This window comes from Leptinotarsa decemlineata, unplaced genomic scaffold, assembly GCF_025532065.1.
Source record: "Leptinotarsa decemlineata unplaced genomic scaffold, Ldec_3_MD MMD2_tig00026299_RagTag_RagTag, whole genome shotgun sequence".
Taxonomy (NCBI): Eukaryota; Metazoa; Arthropoda; class Insecta; order Coleoptera; family Chrysomelidae; genus Leptinotarsa; species Leptinotarsa decemlineata.
This window is the reverse complement of record NW_027412676.1, coordinates 3,470,094-3,497,532: the sequence shown is the minus strand read 5'-3', so window position 1 is coordinate 3,497,532 and position 27,439 is coordinate 3,470,094. Positions and strand designations below refer to the sequence as shown.

At 32.8% G+C, this 27,439-nt stretch overlaps 2 protein-coding genes across 2 annotated transcripts in view; both read left to right on the top strand.

The window, feature by feature from the left end:
- The window catches only part of LOC111515415 (uncharacterized), a 50,652-nt gene that overhangs the window by 11,365 nt on the left and 11,848 nt on the right, over positions 1–27,439 (top strand). The window lies entirely within an intron of this gene.
- LOC141484927 (uncharacterized) lies at positions 1,636–23,578 on the top strand. The gene is made up of 3 exons (XM_074180632.1): positions 1,636–2,477; positions 22,799–22,867; positions 22,996–23,578. Exons 1-3 carry the CDS (start codon positions 2,438–2,440, stop codon positions 23,325–23,327), a joined length of 441 nt encoding a protein of 146 aa, XP_074036733.1. The 5' UTR covers positions 1,636–2,437; the 3' UTR covers positions 23,328–23,578.

Sequence of the window (27,439 nt, the reverse complement as noted above, 5' to 3'; positions counted from 1 at the left end):
ACCCAACGGAAACCATGTATGTCATCTTAATAAGGCAATCTACGGATTGATACAGGCTGGCAGACAATGGTTCAAAATATTGGACACAAAGCTCAAGGAAATCGGTTTCACCCCATTGCATTGCAGATCCTTGTATCTACACGTCAAATTCAGGAAACGAACTGATAGCCGTTTATGTTGATGATTTGATATATGCTTCGAAAAGTGAGAAAGCATTTGAAAATGTAAGAAATAAATTAACAAAATCATTTGACATGCACGATCTTGGACCCATCAATTACTGTCTTGGAATACAGTTCAAACAGGAAAATGAAAAACTCACAGCCAATCAAACTAAATATATTAAGGATGTTTTGGCCAGATTCAAGATGGCAGATTGCAAACCTATTGGAACACCAATGGACCTGAAGGCAAAGAAACTTGAAAAAGTAACAGTGAATGAAGCAGAAAATCTTCCCTACCAAAACCTCATTGGCAGCCTGATGTTTCTAGCAGTAGCAACTAGACCTGACATAAGTTATGTAGTCAGCTACCTGAGCCAGTTCAATAATAACTATGGCAAAGAACATTGGGTAGCGGCTAAGAGAATTCTTCGTTATTTGCAAGGCACAAAAGACTTTATGTTTGCTTTTTCCAAAAGTGGCAAACCCTTATTTGGCTTGAGCGACGCTGATTGGGGATCATGTAAAGTTGATGGCCGATCTTATTCTGGCTACTGTTTCATTTATGCAAACGCAGCCGTTAGTTGGTGCTCAAAAAAACAGAGCACAGTGGCGCTAGCCACCGCTCATTCTGAATGCTATGCCCTTACAGAAGCTACCAAGGAGGCTATTCACTTGAAACGTCTAATTGAAGACATGGGAAAAACTCAGGATAAGGTTGCATTATTCTACGATAATCAAGCAGCTGAAAAAATCGTTACTGATCCAATGGTGAGCTCTAAATCAAAACACTTGGATATTAAACAACAATTTATTCGTGAAGTTGTCGAAAGAGGAGACATTTCCTTGCACTATTTATGTACCGAAAAAATGACTGCTGATGTCTTAACTAAACCACTGGCAAATCCGCGTCATCATCAATTAATTCAACAGATGGGATTAATTCAACAGATCCGAAAAAATATTCGAGACATTCGTCAGGGGGAGTGTGGAACTGTAGCTATCGACTCATGCCCGAAGTCAGGCAACATGGCATTCCTTTTTTGAAATTGACTTATGTCATATTTTTATATAATTATTTCAATAATCTTTTTCACCGTTGAGTATTGTTGTAAAGTACAATTATAGTTCATGAGTTCAATACGCATTCTTATTCAACAGTTCCAACAGTTTCTATAACTTGTTCCATCTCGAAAGATAGATGCTACACTTCGAAATTAGCACAACGAAAATTAGTCAATTTGACAGCTGTCTGAGAGGAGATTTGAAATTATAGTGAAATTGACAGATGAAACTGATCTGGAAAAAAAATTAAATGGAAAGGGGGTCTTGTGATACATCGTTTTGAAGCTCCTGACGAATACGTCACAACTCTAAAATATGAAGTCAATATCTTCACCTACTACAAAATGGCGGAATATTTAATAATTTCCTGAAGACAAACACATCAATATTTCTAGAAATATTCCATTTTATCTACCATATGGCAATTCCAACAACCCGATAAGGTTTGTAAGTTATTTTTTGCTATAAAAACGACAAAAAATGTCAGTACGACAATGAACATCATTGTTCAGTTAAAATATTCCCATTTATTTTTCGATTTTACTAGTAGAAAGGTACCACGTCAACAATCTCTAAAATGGTCAATTCTCGTCCATTGGAAAAAAACATTGGAGAGATTTTTATTTACGGTGCGACGCGTAACTTTCACGAGACCGAAAGGATGTTCAATGAACTATCGATAGTGTACATAACAAAAAGCCTCCAGGTCACCTGTCCATTCCGGAAGAAGAGCAAGTGCAAATAATTGGTGAAACGGTTGTGAATCCTGAACAGTCTACTCATTCCGTCGCGAATGTTTGTGAGGTGTCTCCTTCTACTGTGTGGATACTTTTGAAGAGGGATAGGTATCATCCACACAAAATCAAAATGGTACACCAATTATTTGAAGATGGCCTGATCGAAGAACAGAATTCTGCGAAATCATGACGGAAACCATTGCAAGGCATCCTACCTATCTTCACAAGATTTGTTTTAGTGACGGCAATGTTCACAGAAAAAATTGCCGTTATTGGAGTGACACCAACAACCCTCACGTTTTCCGGAAACACATACCCAATATCCAGAAAAAATTAACATTTGGGCAGGAATATTGGGAAACCATATTGTAGTACCTCTATTTATTGATCAAAATTCAACAAGGCAACTGTATTTGAATATGCTGGAAACTGCTGTTGACCCTCTCATCACTGAAATTGTCGAAGGGAATCCTAATGAATTCGATGTGGAGCACCACCACATTACTGCAGACAAGTAAGAAACTATTTGAATACTACAGAATGGCCAGCCTGCTCGCCAGATTTGACACCTTTGTACTTTTTTTATGGGGCTATTTGAAACAAATGGTGAACTGAACCTGCTTCAATATTGAATATACGGCAGAGAATAATAAATATTCTCTGCCGTATGTTTTTTACCACTTCTATTTGTAACTAACGTTACTGCAGTTTCGTCCTATACGGACATTTTCAAACTTATACAGTAAAGTTTGAAAATGCGTTACTGCAGTTTCGTTCTTTACGGACATTTTCAAACTTATACAATGAAGTTTGAAAATGTCCGTATAGGACGAAACTGCAGTAACGTTAGTTACAAATAGAAGTAGTAAAAAATATAGAAAGTTTCATCTCTCTTTTATTCATTATGATTTCCTACTACGTAGTAACGGCTACATCCATCAATTTAATAATAAATATTGGTGGAGATATTGACGTTACTGTGTTCGAAAATGTAGTTGTTCGTAAAATAATTTTTTGCTGCGAACTGGTTTATTTTGGGCAAAAAACCCAAGAGACATTTTTTGTTGAGAATGAAACAGGCTATCGGAAATAAATTTTTAAATGGTACACAAATGATAAGACAAAAAGTTACATTGGAAATAAATTTTAGGGGTTGCGTTTTCCACCCCTTACAACTATGGGGTAAACCAAATAAATTACTGGCTAAGTGTCTTTTTGGTAGTACAAAACGTCAGGTTGATTTCAATATTGTAAGTTTTTCAGTGCTTGTGAAAAAAATTGTTATACAAATTTTATGTAACCTTTTTAAGGGGCTGTATCTTAACAAGGGATGCTCCAATGAAGTTTCTTTATATGAAAGATCCCTCCTTAAATGTTTTACACTTATTCAGTTACACCCTGTATAATAGCATCTTCGGGTTGTGACAATACTGTCCACAACACAGAATCACATGTCGCGACTTTGTAAACTGTCAAGTGAGAATCTCACATTAGGTTCTTTTTAATACGTTTTATAAATGTATTTTCATCAAGTTCCGGTCAGTTTTTCATGTTCTTACTTCTCTTGTATGTGTTGTTTCATCTTTACTCGACTAAGATTACCCATAATCTCTTGTCTTGTCGAGAGAAGATTTTAATAAACTCATTTTTGGAAGTTTATGCACGTGAATGCCAACTACAACTGAATGAAATATTTTCAAATTATTTGTATTATATAATAATATATTAAAGAAGAAAGTAAAACAAATCAAGAAATTATGAAATAACAAAAATTAATTTGCGCTCCGGGGTGACTTCATTGATTCCAGTGGCGCATTTGCTTTTTCAGCTGCAGAAAAACCCATAATTATCCGTGGTAAACAAAACACAGTTTGGTGTCGAAAGTATGCATGTGCATGAAGCTTTTTAAGAACTTATTTACGTTAAAATTCAATTATGTGTTTGCCGATAAGAAATAGGGATATAATTACATTATTGCTACTGGATATCATTATATCCAGAGTGTAGAGTAATAAAATCTCATTAAGTATTCAAAAGCGCTACAGGGTGATCCGTCAATAAATTCTGTCACTTCCCTAGTCCGCATTGCAAAATTATGTCGTTTCATAAAGAGCAGGTAGGTATCACCCTGTTTTAAGGGATTTGTCCATTGTTATCGACGGATAAATACTGAGCCAGAGGCGCGCTAGTGGGATAATTGCCAAAAGAATATGCATTCATAAAAATTATATTAAAGGAAATAAAAATTTAATACAGCAGAACAGTGTTATTAAAAAAATATAAAATGTAACAATAAAATATATACGAACCGAAATCGGGAAATACTCACAAACACAAACGAACGAACTTTACGTATTGAAACACTTGTGGGGACTTTAAATCAATTTATTCACAAAAACGACAAGAACTTTACTGGATACGTTATTACAATTTGACACTTGAACAATACTAAAACTGTGAACTTCCCTTAACGTTTAACAACACTCTATTTATACCCTAATTGAATGTTCTAGAGATTACTAGGTACAATTTTCGAGAACCTTCCGAGAAAATAATTATTCAGACTACCCTTAATTCTAAACCCTAACCTAAGCAAAAGTGTCACTGTCACTGATACACTGGTCTCTGTCCAGATTGCTTATCCCGCTACAGTATATTTACAATTCAATTAAATTATTCTACATCAGTATAGTCTTCATCCGAAGAACTGTCATCATCCCCTGGTGTTATAATTATAGGGTCAACCACCTGATCGACCAAGTTGTCCAGTTCCCACATTTTATCTTCCTCTTTTAAAACATGCTGGATTGCTTTTTGCCAGTTTTCTGATGTGATTTCCATAATGGCTTGATCAAACAATACCTTGACATCTTTCATTTTAAATGTGGTATTGTGCCTTGCAACATATCCTTTAACTTGTGCCCATATAAGTTCTATAGGATTTAATTCGCAATGATATGGCGGTAGGCGCAGCACAGTTACTTTATACTTTTCTGCTACATCTTCTACGGCATATTTCATGAAGCGAGATTTATGTTGTTTTACTATGGCTAGTAGTTCCTTCTTTACTGAATTCGTCTCAAACTGAATACCTTTATTTGACAGCCAGTTAATAATTTCTTGCTTTCTCCAAGCTGAAGTTGGTACCTTCTCTAAGCGCCTTGAATGGTAGCTTGCATTATCCATAACCACGACCGAATCAGCTGAAAGAAATTTTAACATTTCCCCGAAGTAGTCTTCGAAGACATCCGAATTCATGTCCTCATGATAATCTCCCGTCCGGCACGACTCAAAGCTTAACAAACCTTCTTTTAAAAATCCGTCTTCGCTTCCAATGTGAGCAATTATAAGCCTCTTCCCTTTTCCCGAAGGCACTTTAATACCCGTCGAAAGGCCTTCTACGAAAGCTTGGCGAGAACTTGTTATATTTTTATCTTGCCACATTTTTTTGACTATATAACCTTCGTTTATCCACGTCTCATCAAGATAAAAAATTTTCTTTTGCTCTCTGCGGTACTGCTTTATAGTTGTCAAATATTTTCGTCTCCAGCAAACAATTTCATCACTTTCCAGTAATAGTGCCTTTCGATTGTGCTTTTCCCAGGCAAAATTCATACTTTTTAAAGTTTTCCATAAAAGTTTTCTGGATATCAAAGGAATATCGTTATCTTGGCTTATCTCGATAAATATTTTTTCAAGAGTGGGTATTTCCTTTTTAAAATAAAACGAATGAACTTTTCTTCGAATGTCACATTTGGTGTCTTCATCTAAGATTTTTATTGGTCTTCCTGATTTTCTCTTGCATGGACTTACCTGGCCTGATATCTTTCTTTCTCGCAATAATTTAAAAATCGTGGACTGTCCAATTCCAGTCATTCGGGCACATCGCTCAACACTTTCTTGCACAGACAAACTAGGGTGATCGTGTTTTATGCAATCATATACATTTAAAATTATAACTTTTTCGCAAACAGATAGCGGAGAATTTTTTACACTTCTTTTCTTTGGAGTAAATGTCCCCATTTTATAACTTTTTCACTATTTCTATATCACAATATCACTGTACGTTTAATTGGTGTAGTAACAATTACTATTATAACTCGAATGTTTAAGACACCATTACAATATATTTAAACCCTTTTTCTTAATTACCTGGGTTTAATAGGTATTGCATGATTGGTGGGCAGGGTCAAAAAGGGATTATTATAATGACATGGCACCTCGGAACTAAGTATTAACCCTTTTTTGAGAAATCATGCTCAAGTATATGAACCCAAATTGCATATTAAATAAGTTTACAAGAACCACTAAAATTAATCTTAATCTTTTTTTAAGAAATTTTACTTACCTAAATACATGTAGGTACTTAGTTTTAGACCAAATTACTTCCCAAAAATGGCCTTTTATTATTATCTATGTCTGTAATTTTTAATTTACTTTAATTATTAAGTTTAATAATCCTAAGATTTGCCTACGCCCATGGACGACAACGAAATTCAGGCAAATTTTATGACACTTCATGATGTATTACTCTACACTCTTTTGAAATAGACTATAGTAGGTATTATATAATAATAATAATATACTTCATTGTGTCATCAAGAATAAATCTTGTGGACAAAGCTTGTGAAAAATATACATATGTAAGATTAGAATATAAAATGTGAATATAAAATCACCTACAAAAAAGTAAAGTTAGAACATACACTATCAACATCGAAATTTTGTCTCATCATGCTTGCGTACAGACTTGTTTAAAAATATTATCAACACTTACAGAATAGACTTATATATAATATAACATAAATAAACACACCCATTGCACCAGATAAACAAACATTTATATCCAAACAAAAATATAAACAAAAATCTTATATAACCTAATTTCAAATATGCACATTTTGTCACGTAAATTTATCATTATAGAACTCTTGCAAATTATAATAGGGTCTATCAGCCAAAAATGTTTTTACTCTTATTCTAAACATTCTGTTGGTCAAATTTGTTTGTCTTATATCTGAGGGCAAGTGATTAAACATCTTGACCCCATTGTAATAAATAGAATTCTTGACCAAATTTGTTAAAGGAATTGTCAATTTCAACGCGGTGGAACGGGTGCTATAAGAATGGCGTGAAGCCTCAAATTGGGACGTATTTCTTGTAAATGAGGAAAACCGTTTCCAAAATGAACAAAGCAATCACTGTTAAAATCTTTTGCTCAGCGAATTTGTGTCTGCATGAATCACGAGGTTTAATCTTACACATATACCTGATAGCCCGTTTCTGCAGTACTAATACAGACAGAAGTGCTGATGAATTGCATACTTCCCAAAACATTCGATAACGTAGGTGGGATTCAACGAGAGCGTAATACACTGTTCTGGCAGTATTGATTCCCAAATTTATTGAAGTTACTCTCACTGCATAACATCCAGAACAAATTTTACCTTTAAGTTGTTTAATATGGTCAATAAATTTGAGCTTGTTGTCAATGTGAATACCTAGAAATTTAAATTGAGTCACGTTCTTGATCACTAAGTTATCACCAAATAACAGGTCATCAAGAGCACATCTAAATGATAAAATGTTTGTTTTAGTGATATTGAAGGATAGCAAATTAGCATCACACCACTCCTTGATTATTTTCATATCAGTAGATATTGCATTGTGTAAATCATTTGAGTTTCTGTTGTTCCACAATATCGTCGTGTCATCAGCGAAAAGAGTGAAATTTCCAGAAATGCTCGAATTTGCAATGTCATTGACATATAATAAGAATGAAATGGGTCCCAAAACTGATTCTTGTAGAACACCACACAAAATTTCCCTTTTTTTTCTGAAAGTCCTATTGTTCTTACTATTTGATTCCTTCCTGAAAGGTAAGATTCAAACCATTCGAGCGTCATTTCTCTGCAGCTGTTTTGGTTAATTTTTCTTAGCAAGGTCTTACGATCAACGCAATCAAAAGCCTTAGAAAGATCAGAAAATACCGCAGCTGCTACACTACCAGAATTAAACTTTGAGTAAATAACATAAAGAAACGAAAAGATGGCATCGTGCGTATTTTTATACGCACGATGCCATCTTTGAAAACCAAAGTGGCTTTCACTTAAAATATTGTGGTGTTGTAGGATAATTGTCAGACGTATTTTCACGAGTTTATCGATAACTTTGGCTATAGTTGGAATGAGAGAGATCGGGCGAAGATTTGTGGGATCTCACTAGTTCGGACTTCCATTGTGTACTATATAAAATGATTTGAAACCCCTGAAACAACTAAAAAAGAAAGAACTGTAAATGAGTAGCTGAAAATAACAATTATATTAACCAAAATAAACCTGAAATGAAATAATAGTGAAATAAAATACAAGTAAAAATAGAACAATTGAATAAATAAAAATGAAGAAATGAAAAAAGAAAATAAAAATAAAAAGTGGAGAGATTCCAAGTCAAGTTAGTTCACGACGTTTCGATTGTTAGTATCTACCATTTTGGTCTGCTATTCCTGATTTGCTGGACCATGTTTGGACCCATCAACACAACATCGAGTGGTCCCAAGCTGAGATCTTGCACATAGAGGAACATTGGTTTAGGAGAAAATTCAAGGAAGCCGCATACATGTTGTCCAACAACGTATTCAGCCAAGCCAGCGTAGAAATACGCAACATATGGAAACCCATCATCAAGCGAAAAATGGCCAACTACCGCCCAAACGGTCATCTCCCACGGAACCAGTGAAGCGGAAAATGGAAAGCGGGGATAAGTGAAAGTACTCGAACGACCTATAAATAGTCATCTCTCGGAGGAATCAGTCCAGTCATCACCCGAAGACGATTGTAGATACTAACAATCGAACCGTCGTGAACTAACGTGACTTGGAATCTCTCCACTTTTTATTTTTATTTTCTTTTTTCATTTCTTTATTTTTATTTATTCAATTGTTCTATTTTTACTTGTTTTTTATTTCACTATTATTTCATTTCAGGTTTATTTTGGTTAATATAATTGTTATTTTTAGCTATTCATTTTCAATTTCTTCTTTTTTAGTTGTTTCAGGGATTTCAAATAATTTTATATAGTAGACAATGGAAGTCCGAACTAGTGAAATTCATCATGAAACATTGTCAATCACCTTCAAACATTCGTGGGATCATCTGAATATTTTCCTTTATATATAATGGAAGAACAACAGATGTTTTCAGAAAATCAGGAAAAATTCCATTGTGGAAAGAGGTGTTGATTAGAAATACCAATATAATATTTTACCAAATGAATGTTTCTTACCTACCAGCATTTGAGGCCATCAAAGGGAAGAACTAAGAATACATTTCAGTTCGAAAATTATGTTTGCAGATTTTGAAAAGGCAATATATCGCAGTGCTCCAAAACATTATCACTAAGGAGCGACCGAAATTTCAATTTTTTTAATAATATGCGGTGGAGACACAAATTAGCAGTTTATTCAGCCGTATCTTAAACGTTAAAATACCGTATATGTCCACACCACAGACACAGAAGCGAAAGTAAAATCGGCACCTTGATGTTGAGGGGGCAAATTTTAGTAACCTTGAAATCATATGTTGAGTGAAATCATGCTTCGCACACTGAGAAAAATTACTATGTACATCTTTCAAAAATACAACTTGCTATCACACAGAAAATTAATTTAAAACAACATCAGTACTTCATGACGGTATTAACGGTTGAATGTTTTGATAAATAATTTTTGATATAATTTTCATTAATAATTATCAATAATAAATAAAATACCCTAACCTTCTCCAAATACAGTAAGTACATATCCGATAGAAAATAATAATATATTAGGAAAATGTTTTACGTTTACAAAACAGAGATAAAAGGAAAATGAATAAATACATAAATCGAATCAACGCCAATCATAAGTTTTACATGAAAAATTATTCACACATTGAAATATTCATGAATTCGATATGGTTGTAAATTGATCAGAAAAAGCTTCTAACAAATTTTATGAATTTGTTGACACTTTATTTACAAGTTTTGAAAAAATTCCCTATTGTCAGACAATTTTCAGACTTGGCATTATTTCACTCATATATCATCATATTCAAAAGGCATTTATGTGGGCAAGTTGTATATGAAATAAGTATTTCGTTTCTCTGAACCTTAGTATTTATATTTATTCAGAAAATTCATTTGCATTTAGAGTTTAATAAGTATATTATGAATTCTGACAGGATTCTCAGATTTTCACTTTATTATTGAGCCAAAGCGTCACGGTTGTCAAATAAAACTTAGTATGTAGATACAATTTATTTCACAATATCCCTAAAATCCCATAAAATCAACAAATAAAATTTGTAATGCAATACTTTTTGATTCATTTATTAAACCTTGTTACAATAATAATGTAGGAGTACATCGATAAACAAAACAACATACATATAACCTAAACTATATTTAAACCTAAAATAATATAACAATGCCACAACACTAATAACAGATGATCACAAACGTACTATTGAGACTTGTAACAAACAATAAAGATTCAACTGAAAATATATTTATAAATGTGATACAATAGTCAATTTTCTATATAGGAAAATATTCTTAATCTAATGAACAGTTTAAATACGTATGAATAAGGAAATTCAACGCAAGGGTGGTAAAATTCTATATTTTTCAAAGTATTGAAGTATGAACGAGAAATTCCCTGAGTACAACTATGTTTATCAAACATGGAGAAAAAACATGTCTTTTATAAATATAATTAACAAAAGACTCAACCTACCATAATTTCTTTTATCACAATCATAAGCTTTATAATACGTGAATAATGTACTCGTATCCAATTCTTCACATTCTTTGGAAAAGTCGACACATATTTGACGGGTATGAACGTTGAAAGTTTTTTTAATCAAATAGCCACACACATAATTAAATGCATTTTGTGTTGTTATATTTTCTGTTCTATACTCGTAATCTGGAAGTGACATTGCTTTGGAATAATTTTCATTATCTCTCTCAGAAACAATTACATCTGTTGCTTTCAAATTCATTAACAGTTTATCGTGATCGTCTACACAATTCATATGATTTGAATGTGAATAATTTTGGTAAAAATAATTTCTAAATGCCCTCTCGAATTGTATAGGTGTTGGATTTAATATGTTGCCTCCTTGCTGCATAATACTTCCAAAGACATTTTCAACATAATCTGAATTTATTTTTCTAGTTTGCAGATATTTGAAATCTGCCAATAACAATTCGTTCCAATATTAGGATTGATATCTTTCATGTACTCATACTTTTTCAAATATTCCAGTAACTATTTCGTATTTGATAAACATTGGATTACACTGTTCATGAAACAGGTGTTGCCAATATTTTTCAACCCATTAAGCCCAATGGTCTTGACTGAGAAATGTATCACTGATCTAATTCTGTTGTAGCTGTTGGTGAAACGTTCGCCATCGCTGTTTTTTTCCGTAATCACGGATGCGATGATTCTCCCCATCATTGGAACAACGGAATGAGGAATTTGAAGTTAAATTGCTCAAAACTGAATTATATATATATATATATATATATATATATATATATATATATATATATATATATATATATTCATGGTGGTTTTTTCGAATTTGTGAGAGAAAGATAATTCCAGAACTTGTTTATTTTCCTCTGCATCTTCATCAATCTACTTACTCCATTTTTCGTTGTTCATAGGAAATTTTGATTTGATTTGTGGGTTCAGGAATATTTCATCTGATTTTTGAGTAGACGGAAGAGTCCCAATATCTTTGGGAAAGAAAGTTTTTGGCTTTCTACTACTCCATCTTGATACAAAAAAAAAGAAGGATGAGGGAGTCTTCCAAAGAAAGGAAGGAAGTAACTCTATACATGGATGTGTAGATCATGCAAAGAAGTAACTTTCAGACACAAACTGAAACAGCTCCTGAAACAGCTACTTTCATATAAACATTGAATTATACGAAAGAAAAAATTCTTTCGAAACAAATACTTCTATATGAACATTGAATTATACAGAAGATACTTTTCTCTACTCAGTTTGTATTTCAAACATTTGTTGTGGAATAAAAATCAGATATCATTCACATGAGTTCTACTTTAAATGAATGGTAACAAATTGCACTTACATGGAACACTATCACCCTCACTGGTATACACCGATGTTTCTCCTTAAGACACTTGCCCTAAGGCTCTTCAGTACCAAATTGGATAACATTATAGAAAATACACACACTTCATTCATGAATTACGATTTTTTAATGTCACAGAATAAGCTTGATCTGCTTATGTCGTTATGGCATTACCCATTTGAATGGCGATACTGATTCTTTGAATTAAAAATGAATAGGGTCGGTTGTCATTGTTAGAATTCTTCATTCTTCTACCAATTTCTTTCAACAACTCAGAGCATGAGATCCAAAAACACCAAATGTTTCAATTGCAACAGGAAAGAAACAGCAGGAACTTAGCAAAGTGGAGTATTTTTGAAATTTTGATTTTTCTGCAATCATAGCAGCTGCACCAGTGGAATTAGACGTAGCGGCAAGATGTGAAGATGCAACTGTATCCACGCAGGTGAAGTCCCAAACCAGAGATTTTCCAAATTTCCAAGAAATTAGACTCATCCCGTCTGGACGCTTTCCATCATCTCGAAACACCAAGGTGTTCAAGAACTGAAGGAACCTTTGCAGTGGCTATAGCTCTTTTTTATAATGGAATGATGTCTTGAAAATCTGCCAGAACTGAATTTACAACTTAGGCTATGGTAACCATTTTCCTCTACAGTGAATCCACATCTGCATTTATGACTAACACAAATTGAAGAACCTAACCGAAGACCTATCGAAATTCTAAAAGATGCATCATCTAAGAGGGTACCCAAAGAAGCCACGAGAAAAGCTTCAGCTAGGCATCAGATTCTTTGGACATATAAATAGATTTGGGAAGCTGAATACACTTATTGAATGAATTAATCGAAGAGGTTTTTGTATGAAAGTGTATAATTATAAAGTTATTCCAAAGCGCTTTCGACTTTCGTCATCATCAGAGTACTCACTTGTCAGGCAACAGGAAGTATCAAAATGAGTACATGGCACATTTGTAATATTTGACTTATATAAAACAAAATAGGCTGATAGCCAAGAAATTAAATTTTTGGATTGAGGCCGTGTGGTTCAGTCAAAGTATTATATAATACTATGTATATAATAATAAGTATTATATAAATCAGTCAAAGTATTATATAATTCTTTGACTGAACGACATAGCCTCAATCCAAAAATTTAATTTCTTGTCTATCAGCCTATTTTGTTTTATATAAGTCAAATATACAAATGTGCCATGTACTCATTTTGATACTTCCTGTTGCCTGACAAGTGAGCACTGATGATGACGAAAGTCGAAAGCGCTTTGCAATAACTTTATAATTATACACTTTCATACAAAAACCTCTTCGAATAATTTGGACATATAGTTCAAGTAAACGATATAGTGCACCCTATATACAGGTTGGGGCACCGAAAACGAAACAGATAGAATATCTTTAAAAATGTGTTTTGAAAAAAATGCAAAAACACGTCGATCTGTAATCCAAGGGGGACATCTTCCTATCATAACCTCAACTATCATACCGCTTCCCCCACCCCTCGGTGACTATCACCCAAACAATTTGAATAGGGAAAATTAAAAAGGTTATTTCATTAGGAATTCAGCCATGTCAATTTTAGATAACTAACTTTCGATTTTGGCGCCTTTTTGCGGGAAAAAAAACTATTCCGTATTCCAAATTATGATACTTCATTCGCAAGCTAATTTGACATAAATTCGGTGACAATGCATTATGGAGTTTTCTAGGGGAAAACAAGATGGCGGCTTCAAAATGGCGGACAAGATTTGCAATTATGGTCCGATTTGATTCAAAATTGATAAGTGGTGGTTTTCAGGGTCGGAAATTATGAATTGTTTTCTAGGGGAAAACAAGATGGCGGCTTCAAAATGGCGGACAAGATTTGCAATTATGGTCCGATTTGATTCAAAATTGATAAGTGGTGGTTTTCAGGGTCGGAAATTATGAATTGTTTTTCAATGCAAAATACCAAGATGTTGGCTCCACAATGGCGGACGAAATTTGTAATTATGGTTGGATTTAACCTGACACCGAAAACGAATTCTTCAAAACACATATGTTGTGAACATAATGCAAAAAAACGTCATATATATATATATATATATATATATATATATATATATATATATATATATATATATATATATATATATATATATATATATAAAACTTTCTTTGGGTGATCAGCAGAACGGAAGTGTACTCTCATAACACAAGTTATTCCAATATTTCGATAAAGTTTATTATCATTATCAAGGAAAAGCTACAAAAAATGTGATGCAATAATATAAAATTTGTTACAAAAAGGCTCAAACTTACTGTTGGTGAGGATGGCCGTGTCGAAAAGAATGTTACATTTAAATAGTTGAAACATGTCAATAAAATAAAACAAGTTATCACATTAAAAGAAAGTTTTGACTCCTCACTGATACAAGGAAGATTATTTAAATTTACATAATGAAATTGTTATGGTTTGAAATTATAATTTCACTGGTAAAATCCATGTGGTTGCAAAACACAGAGAGAGATAAAAAACAATTGACACTGACAGCTGTTCTGTGATTCAATTTGAATGATCGTTCGTTTGTAAGTTTATGTTTCAGAGTGGAACAAAAGAGAAAAGTTATGGTGCACGTGTGATCAGAGTGAGATTATTAATGAGAAAACCCAATGTCAAAAGCATACAATGATTTATTAGAATGATGTAAAACCCTGCCTTAGGGAAGTTGTATATGTATTTAAAAAATATGAAAATTTATTAATATGAAGTAAAGCCCTGCCTAAGGGAAGTTGTATATAGTTAAGTTATTGAAAATTCAGCATTGTTACTGATTTGAAAATTATGTAAATTTATATCAATATTAAGTAAGCCAGCAAAGAATGTCCTTCAACTATATATATATATATATATATATATATATATATATATATATATATATATATATATATATATATATACATACATAAATATATATATATAGCTGTATGTAATGTAATCAACAGAAATAGTTTAACTATCAATTTTTCTTATAAATCTATACCTAACCTTGGAAATATATCTTCAAATATCATAAAACTATTTCATAATGAACAAAATATCAAAATATGCCAAAAAAATATTAAAACTATAAAGAATTTGAATACTAAATTGAAAGATAAAACTGATACCATCAAAGAGTCAAATGTGATTTAACATTCCTTGTAACAACTGTAACTATAGAAACAGGACATAAACCAAATTACTCTAATATCAAAGTTTTACATACAGAAAAAAATATTTCTATACGTCTTTTTCTTGAAATGGTTGAAATTATTAAGTCTTCTGTTTGTATGAATATGAAAACTGACATTGATAATCTCAGCAATATATACAGTAACTTACTGGAACTACATCAAAAACATGATAATAATGAAAATTGTATGAATCAATAACTCTTTCTCAAAGTCAAAGACTATGAAATCATCATACCCATTGAAAAATGACATTTATGTGAAGGTATGACATTTGTCAAAACCAAAAAATCTTATACATGTTCAACCTTCTCCGTCAGTTTATATGTTCAATTTATTGTTTTTAACTCATTTTTACTGTAAGTACGAATTGTAATGTTTTTCGATGGCAAAAAAATCAACAACTCAATAAATTATAGGCCCTGAAGAAGCCTCCTATTAGAAGCGAAAAGCTTGGCAAAGTAGAATAGAGATTTGATTTTTGATTTTTTGACTGAGAGACCCCGTTAATCCATTTTGCTGTATATATATATATATATATATATATATATATATATATATATATATATATATATATATATATATATATATATATATATATATATATATATATATATATAAATCAAAAATGAAACAATTAGTGGACATAACACTCCAAAAAGGGGGGCAAACCGCGGACACTAATTGTTTCATTTTTGATTTGTACATCATACACACTCGATAAAATCTTTGTATATATATATATATATATATATATATATATATATATATATATATATACATACATATATATATATATATATATATATATATATATATGTATGTATATATATATATATATATACGCCTTCTCTCTTTCAACTTGTATTGGCGACAAGACACAACATCAATTTCGAGAACACAAAAACACTAACAAGCAATGAAATCTTCTAATTTTGAACAATCAGAGAGGTTATCGAAATTGGAAAACGACCTGGTAGTATGAACAAAAAATCAAACAGATCGCACAACCCCAAAAGCATATGATAGTTCAGGTATAATGACAAAAGCAGACGAGACAGCACAGGTAATCTGGCCAACGCAGGTAGTGCCAGCAACCCAGGTAAATGGTAGCATCCACCCCTATTAATTAAAAAACAGAGTTCAAGTGTATCAGTCTAGTTCTAAACTGCAAATCTCACCAGAAAATGGCAAATGAGACTTTGCCGAAACGTCAGAAATTACCAAATTATCGTCAGAAAAATTTGGAAATTTGTTTTCCTTCATTTAGAACTGAGTCGTGAATAGTATATATATATATATATATATATATATATATATATATATATATATATATATATATATATTTATATATATATATATAAATAGATAAGTACTCTTTGATCATTCCCATATTGATTTCAATTCAAGAGCCACCGGTATACAGCTGTTTCAGCCTATTGGGCATCGTCAGTACCGGGCAGGCGGTCCTCGATTGAAGACAAAATGAGAAAAAACCAAGAAAGTACTTATCTATTTATTTTTTGATTTTCATGGAATTATTTTCCAGCAGCTTGACTGCATTAACCTTTCTAGATTTTATATATATATATATATATATATATATATATATATATATATATATATATTAAAAAATATATATTAAAAAAACATCTAGATTTGAAGTCATGGCCATCTAAGTGAAAATTTATTTTTTTACACATTTTTTCAAATGGAGACTAGGAAAAAAATTTTTAAAATGATAAATGACATCATCCTGAATACGACGGTTCATTTTATGAGCCTCTAATATTATAAATTACACAACTGTGGAGTTGACCACGGTCAATTTTTTTAAGGGTAAAATAATTTTCAAAAGTTTTTGGTGCAAAGTTATTTTTGTTTTTTGTTAACACCGAAAATTACTCAAAATTATACAGTATTGTAACAAGAACTTAATATTCATAATATCATATATTCATAATAATATTCATCTCAGAACACTGGCAAAACAATATGCAACTTGATGTTATAAAACTGAAAAATTTTAGTTTGTGTTCGTATTTTTGTAGAGTTTTTACTAAAAAGGGTGGTGTAGCAATTTACAAGAATGATGAAAGCAGGTTTGAAATTTCAATAATTGATTTAACCAATTTCTGCATTGAAGGGGTCTTTGAATGTTGTGGCATTGCGTTATCTGAAAACAAAACGGTTTTTGCATGTATTTATAGACCTCCATCGGGTAGCTTTTAAATGTTTTCTAAATTGTTTATACGGGTTACTGACATTATTAGGTGACAAATATGAAAACATAATACTAGGCGGGGATTATAACATAAATTTTGGAGTTGAAAGCAGAGAACTCAATCTCTTCAGTGATCAGCTGGCATGTTTCAACATGATATATACTATCAAAGAACCAACCAGAGTAACGGCTAAATCAAGTACGTGTTTAGATAATTTCATTATCAGAGATGATTCTGATTACCAAATAAAAGTTGAAGACTTAAGGCTGTCTGATCATTATGCTCAAATCATTGAAATTCAAGTAGAAAATATAAAAAAAGCAAATAATAATGTTCAAAACGTCCGGCGATTTTTTTCAGAAGAAAACTTTCGAAACTTCAAGGCTGTCCTACAGAAGGAGTCGTGGGATGACGTCTATAAAGAAATATGCCCAAACAAAGCTTATGAAAGTTTCAACAATATTCTTCAATATTATATTGAATTGATTTTCCCGGTGAAACGCTTCCGAAAGCAGACAAAAAAGCATAATTTTGACATTTTCACTCCGGAACTTCACGAACTGAAGCACCAAGTAAACCTCTATTCAGAATGTGCTAAAGTTGATAATAATTATACGGAGATATATAAGAGAGTGACCCAAACGTATAGGGAAAAACTAAAAGCCAGTTATAAGCAGTGCATAAATGACAAAATGTCTATTTCCAGCAACAAAGTCAAATCAATGTGGCATATGGTACATACTATTCAAAAAAAAGAATACATGGTAAATGAAATAAAAATTCAACAAGATGGTATTGAAGTATCAAACATAGACATGGCCAACAACTTCAATAATGAGTTCTCAAATTTCATACAGCCGCGAAATGTAGACTTCGATTACATGAATAGCAATATCTCAATATGCGAAAAATCAATGTTTTTGCGTCCACTAACGGAACCCGAAATTATAGAATTGATAAAGAGCTTAAAGCATTCAAACGCAAGTGATTACGATGAGATATCAAACAATTTATTGAAAAAATGTTCTCATGAACTTTGCAGCCCAATGACGTATATCATAAACTTGTCTACTGAAAATGGAATTTTTCCGGATAGTCTAAAACTAGCAAAAGTAACACCAATTTATAAAAAAGGGGATAGAAACCTCTATGAAAACTACAGGGGAATTAGCTTACTCTCAAGTATTTCCAAGATTTTTGAACTAAATTTAAAAAATCAATTAATGTCTTTCTTCACAACAAATAACCTTTTTTCAGAAAACCAACACGGTTTCACAAAGAACAAAAGTACAGAAAGAGCACTTTATGAGTTCAATGAGCATGTGGTTAATGCACTTGATGGTAAATTCCATATTTGCGGATTGTTCATAGACTTCTCCAGAGCTTTCGATTGCGTTAATCATGACCTGCTATTAGGGAAATTGGAAAGATATGGTGTAAGAGGAGTTGCCCTAGATTTAATGAAATCCTACCTGGAAAATAGAGGGCAACGTGTCAGTGTTGGAAACACTCTCAGTCAGTTGGCAACCATTAGGCAGGGTGTCCCACAGGGATCAATCCTTGGACCTATACTATTTTTGATATATGCAAATGACCTGATGAAATATTTTCAAGGATTGTCAACTATTCACACAGTAGCGTATGCAGATGACACAAATTTCATAGTGAAGGAAATTGATGTAACGACCCTACAGGAAAGAACCCAGGATGTACATAAACAAGTAAACATAAGGGCAGAAAAAAATCACTTAACACTCAATACATCTGAAACTGTGATGATGAAGTTCACAATTAGTAAGTGGCCCGAACATTTTGTTATCCATGAAAATGGGGATCTGCCAATTGAATCTTGTACTTCTACAAAAATGTTAGGCGTCACCTTGGACTACAAACTCACATGGACTCCTCATATTGAGACCCTCTGTATTAAATTGAGAAAAAACTGCTATGCTCTGAGATTCATGGCTAATTTTTGTAGTAAAGAGATTTTACTGAGCTTATACTATGCCACTTGAGATATGGAATTTTGAATTGGGGTACCGGATCTGCTGCTGAAAGAATATTTATTTTGCAAAAATATGCAGTAAGAATCATTGCCGGTATTGGTTGGAGAGAATCATGTAGAAAAGCTTTTAAAAATTTCAAGATACTAACTGTTGCTGGTCTCTATATTTATGAATTGTGTATATACGTTTATAGAAACAAGCATAATACACTTTTCCAGCAACATAATTATCCAACTCGTTCTAGAGGCAAACTGATGCCCAATATTCATAGAACAACTCTTTCTTTCTTTATCTTGGACCAAAAATGTTTAATAAATTAGAAGAATCAATTAAAATATCACCAAATCTTAACATTTTCAAATCAAGACTGAAAAAGGCACTTATTGAAAAAAATTGCTACACACTTGACGAATTTTAAACTGTTTTTTTTATATTTTAATGACAAAATATCACAACTATGTGATAACATTGACTTTCATTTATTTATAGTTATTTTTTTTACATAATCTAAGCCAAACAAATAATTATATGTATATACCTATATGTATCATATTTTTAGATTATTGATTACTACAAACATTATACTCTGTAACGTGTCCTACCCTCAGACGTTTTCCTTGTCACTGTACGTATAACAATGTACTTTTTGAAAAGGAAATAATAAAAATTATTATTATTATTATTATCACAAAACATCAAAATGAAATATTTTGATGTGAATTTTTCTGGTTTATTCTCGACGAGTTTAAGAGGAAGGACGATTTTTAGATACGGTGTTTTCTTAATTTTTTTTGCATTGTTTTCATTTTGAATGATCTTTACATCAGTTGCTATCAGTTGAATTTATGATCACGTTACTTGTTTATGGGTCTACGTTTTGTTGTATAAGCTAAATTTTATGTGATAGTTATTTCCTAATAAAAACTAGGTTATATTGTGAATAAATGAATTTTTGTGTAAGCACTGCTAAGTCATCAATCCAATTTGTCTGATATTAAGATCCATATAATCAAAGACTCTACTAACCACATTGGCTTCAAATGTTATATATTCATTAAAGGAACAATGTCCAACTATTTGAATACCAATTACCACTCGCTGCGCGCTTGTTTTAAATCAGTGGGTACTGATCGCAAGATTCGTTTAAAGAAAAAGTTGATTCATATGTCCACAACATTTCACACGGGAATTGAAAATCTTTGCTTTCTCTCTGAAACCAAGGAGATAACCCCAATTGGATGTCAGAATCATGTTATTTAGTAGTATTTACAAATACAAATTTATTGATGAAGCCATTAATTACTACGTGGTAGGAGATCATCAAGAAAAATGGGAAATGAAACTTTCTGTTTTTACCACTTTTATTTGTATTGTTACTGCAGTTTCCTCCTATATGAACATTTTCAAATTAATGCAATACTAATAATATTTTAACTATCGTTACTGCAATTTCGTCCCATATGGATATTTTCAAACTAATACAATACTAATAATATTGTATTTGTTTAAAAATGTCTATATAGGACGAAACCATCAATGCTGCTGTTCCCCCGGGATCCATCTTGTCTCCAACCCTCTTTTTATTGTATATCAACGATTTATTGGAAAGAACCAATAATCCAATATATTGCTTTGCTGACGACAGCACACTTGTCTCGTCATTCCATTTGGATACCTGGACATCGGCTGCGGAGCCACATCTTCACCGGCAGCATATTAATGAAAGTAACCAGGTTCAATTCAATGCCACAAAAACCCAGGCATCAGATCTCTCCAAGAAGATAAATGTCTCCACACCGGATATGTGCGGAGACATTTATGTGTCAGACAATTTCGCTTGCTGCTTCGAAAAGTTTGTTGGTGGTTAAAATGGACACCAATATATCTTGGCACAATCATGTCGCTGGAATTACAAAGGCTGCTTCTCAAAAACTTGGAACACTGTTCCGAACCAGAAAACTGTACACACCTCAGCAAATTTTGATGCTTTATAAAGCTCAGATAAGACCTTCTTTAGAATTATTGTTCTCGTGTATGGAGTTCTGCCCCCAAACATGCCCTGAAGTTACTGGATTCCATCCAGAAGATAGCCATCCGCTTGATTGCACACGCGAACATCGCTTGCAACCTTGATAGCCTGGAACATTGAAGAAAGCTTGAAGATTCGTCTCTCTTCTATAGATACTTTCACGAGAGGTCTTCAAGTGACTTGATTCCACCAGAAGCGGTACATATCAGAAATACGCGACGGACTGTAGCTGCTCATCGTTTTGAGGTTCAACTCATTACACCTCGAACTTCACTGTTTAAGAACTCTTTCATCTGGAGAACTGCGTTTATGTGGAATAAACTTCATGAGAACGTTTTTCCGAATGGATTTGATCTGCAGCGAGTCAAATCCAATGTGAGTCGCTACTTTCGCACACGCCCCGCTCTGAGAGCGGCTTAAGGATTTTTCTGTAGTGCTTGTGTTTTCTCATTTTTCATTATATTTCTTTTATGAAAACTAAGTACCAGGACATGTTGTTTATGCAGATGTAAATCGGAACTGATTATGTAAAATTTTATTTTCAAACATAAAAAATACAATCTATATAGGTGCTTGATGAAATTTGGTATGTTATCATACTGCAAAAGATACAAATTTTTCAAATGACGCTTCTTGAAATTTGATTTAAAAATATTAATGAGCATTTTTTCAATTTATGATCTTGACGAGTGAAAAATGAAATTTAAAAAAATGTGAGATATAGTCCCGTGTATGATGATACTTTCATAGTAGGTGTTTGGGAATATATGTTTGAGGTAAATAGGTTTGACTTGTTACATATATTACTGTTAGGTGGTTTGGCGTTAGTTAATTGAGGTTTCATTAAAACACTAATTTGATAATATTCAGTCAACCACATGAATTATTTCTATCAGAAAAATAACACAAATAATAATAATCCCTTAATGCTATAGTGTGTACAGAAGGAGCCAAATTAGACACTTTTGAAGAGAAACTTCTGTTTTCAAACTAGATAGGTGAAAACTGATGACTGTGTCTGCGGGTCATATTTTATGATAAACTTATTGATGAAAATCGCATATCGATATCTATCATCGTTTCTGAGTTACAGCATGTTTTCGAAAATGTGCATTTCCTGTCAAAAATGTCTTGTTTCTTTGAAAACATTTCCAAAGCACTTTTTTACGTTGAATTCAATGGTGTGAAACATTTTTTCAGCGGCTTCTAAACAAGACGACGACGGACTCCGAGCTTCCTACAATATCTCCTTGCTAATTGCTGAAATAGGTAAACCTCACACTATTGGAGAGAATTTAATTTCACCGGCAATAAAAGAAGTAATAACTTCTTTTATTTCCGGTAAAATTTGAATTTGAATTTGATTAAAACAAAAAATTTCTCTAATTTGTCAGCAGTATCCTTCAACAATGACGACTTGCTTGTTTACTGCCAATATTTGGAGAACCTCCACAGTGATTTCGCAGAACGATTCCAGAACATTTTAAAATTGGAAATACCGGACTGGCTGTTGGATTCTTTTTCAAATGTCAACACAGCAGGATCACCCCAGCTGGAAGAAGAACTGATAACTAACGAGGAAATAAAAATAAAATTAAAAACTAGATACCAAGAATTTTGGCTACAAAAGCCACCCGCAATTGTACCCTGGATTGTGGTCCATCGTTCAACAATTTTTGATAACATTCCCATCATCGTATGTGTTTGCTGTGGCAACGTTGCTAACTAAATAGAGAAATCGGTTGCAGATCACTAAACGCGTTAAAAACGTGTTAAAAATCATCAAATTCATTCTTCACATTAGATTTAGAATTAATTCTCGAAGTGGGCGATAGGCAAAATAAGTTTGAGAACCTCTGTTCTACAGCTTCGTTTTCTGCTGTTCCATTTGGGTTTTTTTTGTTGTCATTGATCCTATTGAATTTCCTCATAAGTTCAGATATACAGGCTGATTCACGGTGGATGGCACATTAGACGTTTCTGGTGAACCAGACAACGGATCACTTTGAAAATTTAAAGGAGGGCATATTCGGACATTCTCTAGCCAACTAAAATATTTTCGACAATCCGGTGTTGCCGCTTCTATTAGAAAGCAGTAGCAACTTTGATTTTTCAAATGGAACACTCTGTATATAATATTATTTTTGGAATCTCCAACAATTGCCCGACAACTTTTATTGATATTTCCCTATACCTATCTGTTACCGTTTTCGAAATAAAAATGAATTTCAATTTTTTTCTTCGAAAATCATGACTTCTAAAAATGCCGATATCTTTTAGTTAAGAAGTACTATGATATCGAAATTTGGTTTGGAGTTAGGTGATACTTGGACACTTCCCACACGTCAGCCTAATCTCCGTTACTTCAATACAGGGTGGTAAAAAAATACAGTTTTTTCGTTTGCTTGAAAAAGTTGCTGAAGATTGATTATTTTAAATGGAACGCCCTGTATATTATTAAAAATTCGGAAAGCTGCTGAAATTTGCTTTCTTTCTATGTATATCATACCTCTACCTAACTAGTCAAGTTTCGGACTTATGAACATTTATTTGTGAAAATGTCCCTTCAGAATGGTATTTCCATTCGGTATTTGGTAAGCAGGCCATGATTACTATTTGACAGTAGCGTTGTGACATTCTCCTAATAATATCGACATTTTCGTCACTTCAGAAGTTGCAAATACCTTCAAAACGATGGAACAAAACTATTCAAACGAAGTTCTTATGAATTTGTTTATTATTTTTGGACAGTGTGACAAAATTATCAGCAGAACATGTAGAAAGTTCAATGAAATGTATCCGAATCTACCGCCAATGAACCTCAAGAAATTTATACGAATTCAGAACAATTTCAATGCATTTGGATCAACTTTAAAAGCACCAAGAAACTTGCCTCGACCCGTAACTTTCGAAGACAACCAGATTAATGTCTTAGCATATTTTCACGAATTTCCCGAGTGATCGATAAGAAGTGCTAAAGAAGATTTGGGTATAAAATATTCATCGGTTCAAAGAATCTTGCGAAGACATAAAATGCATGATTATAAATTCACCAAAATTCAAGCAATGAAGCCTCAAGATCCTCAACAGAGAGTAGAATTTTGTGAAATGTTGTTGACACGCATTCAAGAAGATCCACTTTTTTTAAATAAAATTATTTGGACTGATGAATCGAAATTTTCGAGAGAAGGGATTTTCAATAGAAAAAATCGTCATTATTGGTCCAGTGAAAATCCTCACGTCACAAAAGAAGCCGGATTTCAAGAAAAATTTAGTTTTAATGTCTTCTGCATGTTGATGGACAACAAATTGAGGTACGTGATATACGAGGAGTCATTAACATCCAGAAGCTACCTGAATATTTTGGAGAATACTGTAGACAGTTTCGTGGATAATCTGCCACTCGAAGATTATCGAAACTGTTGGTACCAACTAGACGGAGCTCCTGCACATTGCACAAGAGAAGTGAGCGCAGAACTGGATAGACTATTTGACGATCGGTGGATGAGACGCTTGGGACCATGGAATTGGCCAGCGAGATCACCCGATCTTAATCCATTAGATTTTTATTTGTGGGGAATGTTTAAAGAAAAAGTTTACAAAATACCCGTGCTTTCGAGAGATGAATTGTTAGAAAGGATTGCCCAAACATTTGAAGATTTGGATCCCAATGAAATCAGATCTGCCACCACGAAAGCAGTCAACACCTGCATTTTAAAGTGCTTGGAAGTGAACGGCCAGCGATTCGAACATATTTTGAAATATTCCACATGATTGTTTTACTTTTTTATAATTATTCGTATCAATATTTCCAATTTCAAGTTTCTTGGTGCTTTTTTAAAGTTTATCCAAACATATTGAAATTGTTCTGAATTCGTATAAATTTCTTGAGGTTCATTGGCGGTAGATTCGGATACATTTCATTGAACTTTCTACATGTTCTGCTGATAATTTTGTCACACTGTCCAAAAATAATAAACAAATTCATAAGAACTTCGTTTGAATAGTTTTGTTCCATCGTTTTGAAGGTATTTGCAACTTCTGAAGTGACGAAAATGTCGATATTATTAGGAGAATGTCACAACGCTACTGTCAAATAGTAATCATGGCCTGCTTACCAAATACCGAATGGAAATACCATTCTGAAGGGACATTTTCACAAATAAATGTTCATAAGTCCGAAACTTGACTAGTTAGGTATAGGTATGATATACATAGAAAGAAAGCAAATTTCAGCAGCTTTCCGAATTTTCAATAATATACAGGGTGTTCCATTTAAAATAATCAAATTTCAGCAACTTTTTCAAGCAAACGAAAAAACTGTATTTTTTTACCACCCTGTATTGAAGTAACGGAGATTAGGCTGACGTGTGGGAAGTGTCCAAGTATCACCTAACTCCAAACCAAATTTCGATATCATAGTACTTCTTAACTAAAAGATATCGGCATTTTTAGAAGTCATGATTTTCGAAGAAAAAAATTGAAATTAATTTTTATTTCGAAAACGGTAACAGATAGGTATAGGGAAATATCAAGAAAAGTTGTCGGGCAATTGTTGGAGATTCCAAAAATAATATTATATACAGAGTGTTCTATTTGAAAAATCAAAGTTGCTACTGCTTTCTAATAGAAGCGGCAACACCGCATTGTCGAAAATATTTTAGTTGGCTAGAGAATGTCCGAATATGCCCTCCATTAAATTTTCAAAGTGATCCATTGTCTGGTTCACCAGAAACGTCTAATGTGCCATCCACCGTGAATCAGCCTGTATATAGCCATATTTTGACCATATAAGAACTATTCTGTAACAGTAGCGCACCTACCGGTTTTATAATAAAGGTTTAAACTCGTTTCGTTAGCAGATTACCGTGTTAGGAATCACACGTTGAAAGGTAAGTCCGCGTTAATCCTTAGCTCGCACAAGTTTCGACTTCTGAGGGTTGTCGTTCGTAGGGGTGCGACAGCTGGTTAACGGAAAAACATTTTAAACAGATTTTTTTACTAAGTAGAAAGAGTCCCAGTCAAAATATTGTGCTATACTAAATGTTGTTCAATGGAATATAAATTATTCATTACTCTTACTTTCAACGGAGAATTGCAAACACTGCATTCACTTCTTTTATCACAAGTATCAAATTCCAAGTAATGAATTGGAAAAAACATGTTACCCGAAGAAAAATCAGTCATAACGTTTTTTCTCGATAACTACATCCAACTTGAAAAAGTAAAAAGAGTTCAGAAGAGAAATCGATAATCTGTCAAACAGGGTATTGCATCTTTGTATTCTTGAAGAGTTACTCGTGTCAGGGAAAGGTTGATAAATTTAGTCGAAATCAGCGAAGGGGAAGGTATCGCTTGGTTTCCAATCCTATTTGAAATTCAAGGATTGGAATAAAATTTAAAGAAGTCGAGTAAGTTTCTCAAAACGCCAACTATGATAAGAAAATAACTTGTTACAATGAATACAGTGTTATGAAAAATGAGAAATTAAACTTTCTGTTTTTTTACCACTTCTCTTCGTAACTAACGTTGCTGCAGTTTCGTCCTATAAGGACATTTTCAAACTAATACAATAAACTGTTTATTGTATTTATTTTTGTTTGTTGTTTATTGTATTGCAATGTACGCATTGCAATGTAGAAGAGACAGAGATAGACAGTTTCATTTGTGAGGGTAACAAAAAAAAATAATCAATACAGTTTATTGTATGATTTTGATTTGGTTAAACCTTTTTTTAGTGAAAATCACACAATAAACTGTATTGATTAGTTTTTAATATGAATTTTCATCAAGTATCGGCCAGTTCTATTCAATTATTTGGGGTAACAAATTTTCACTTAA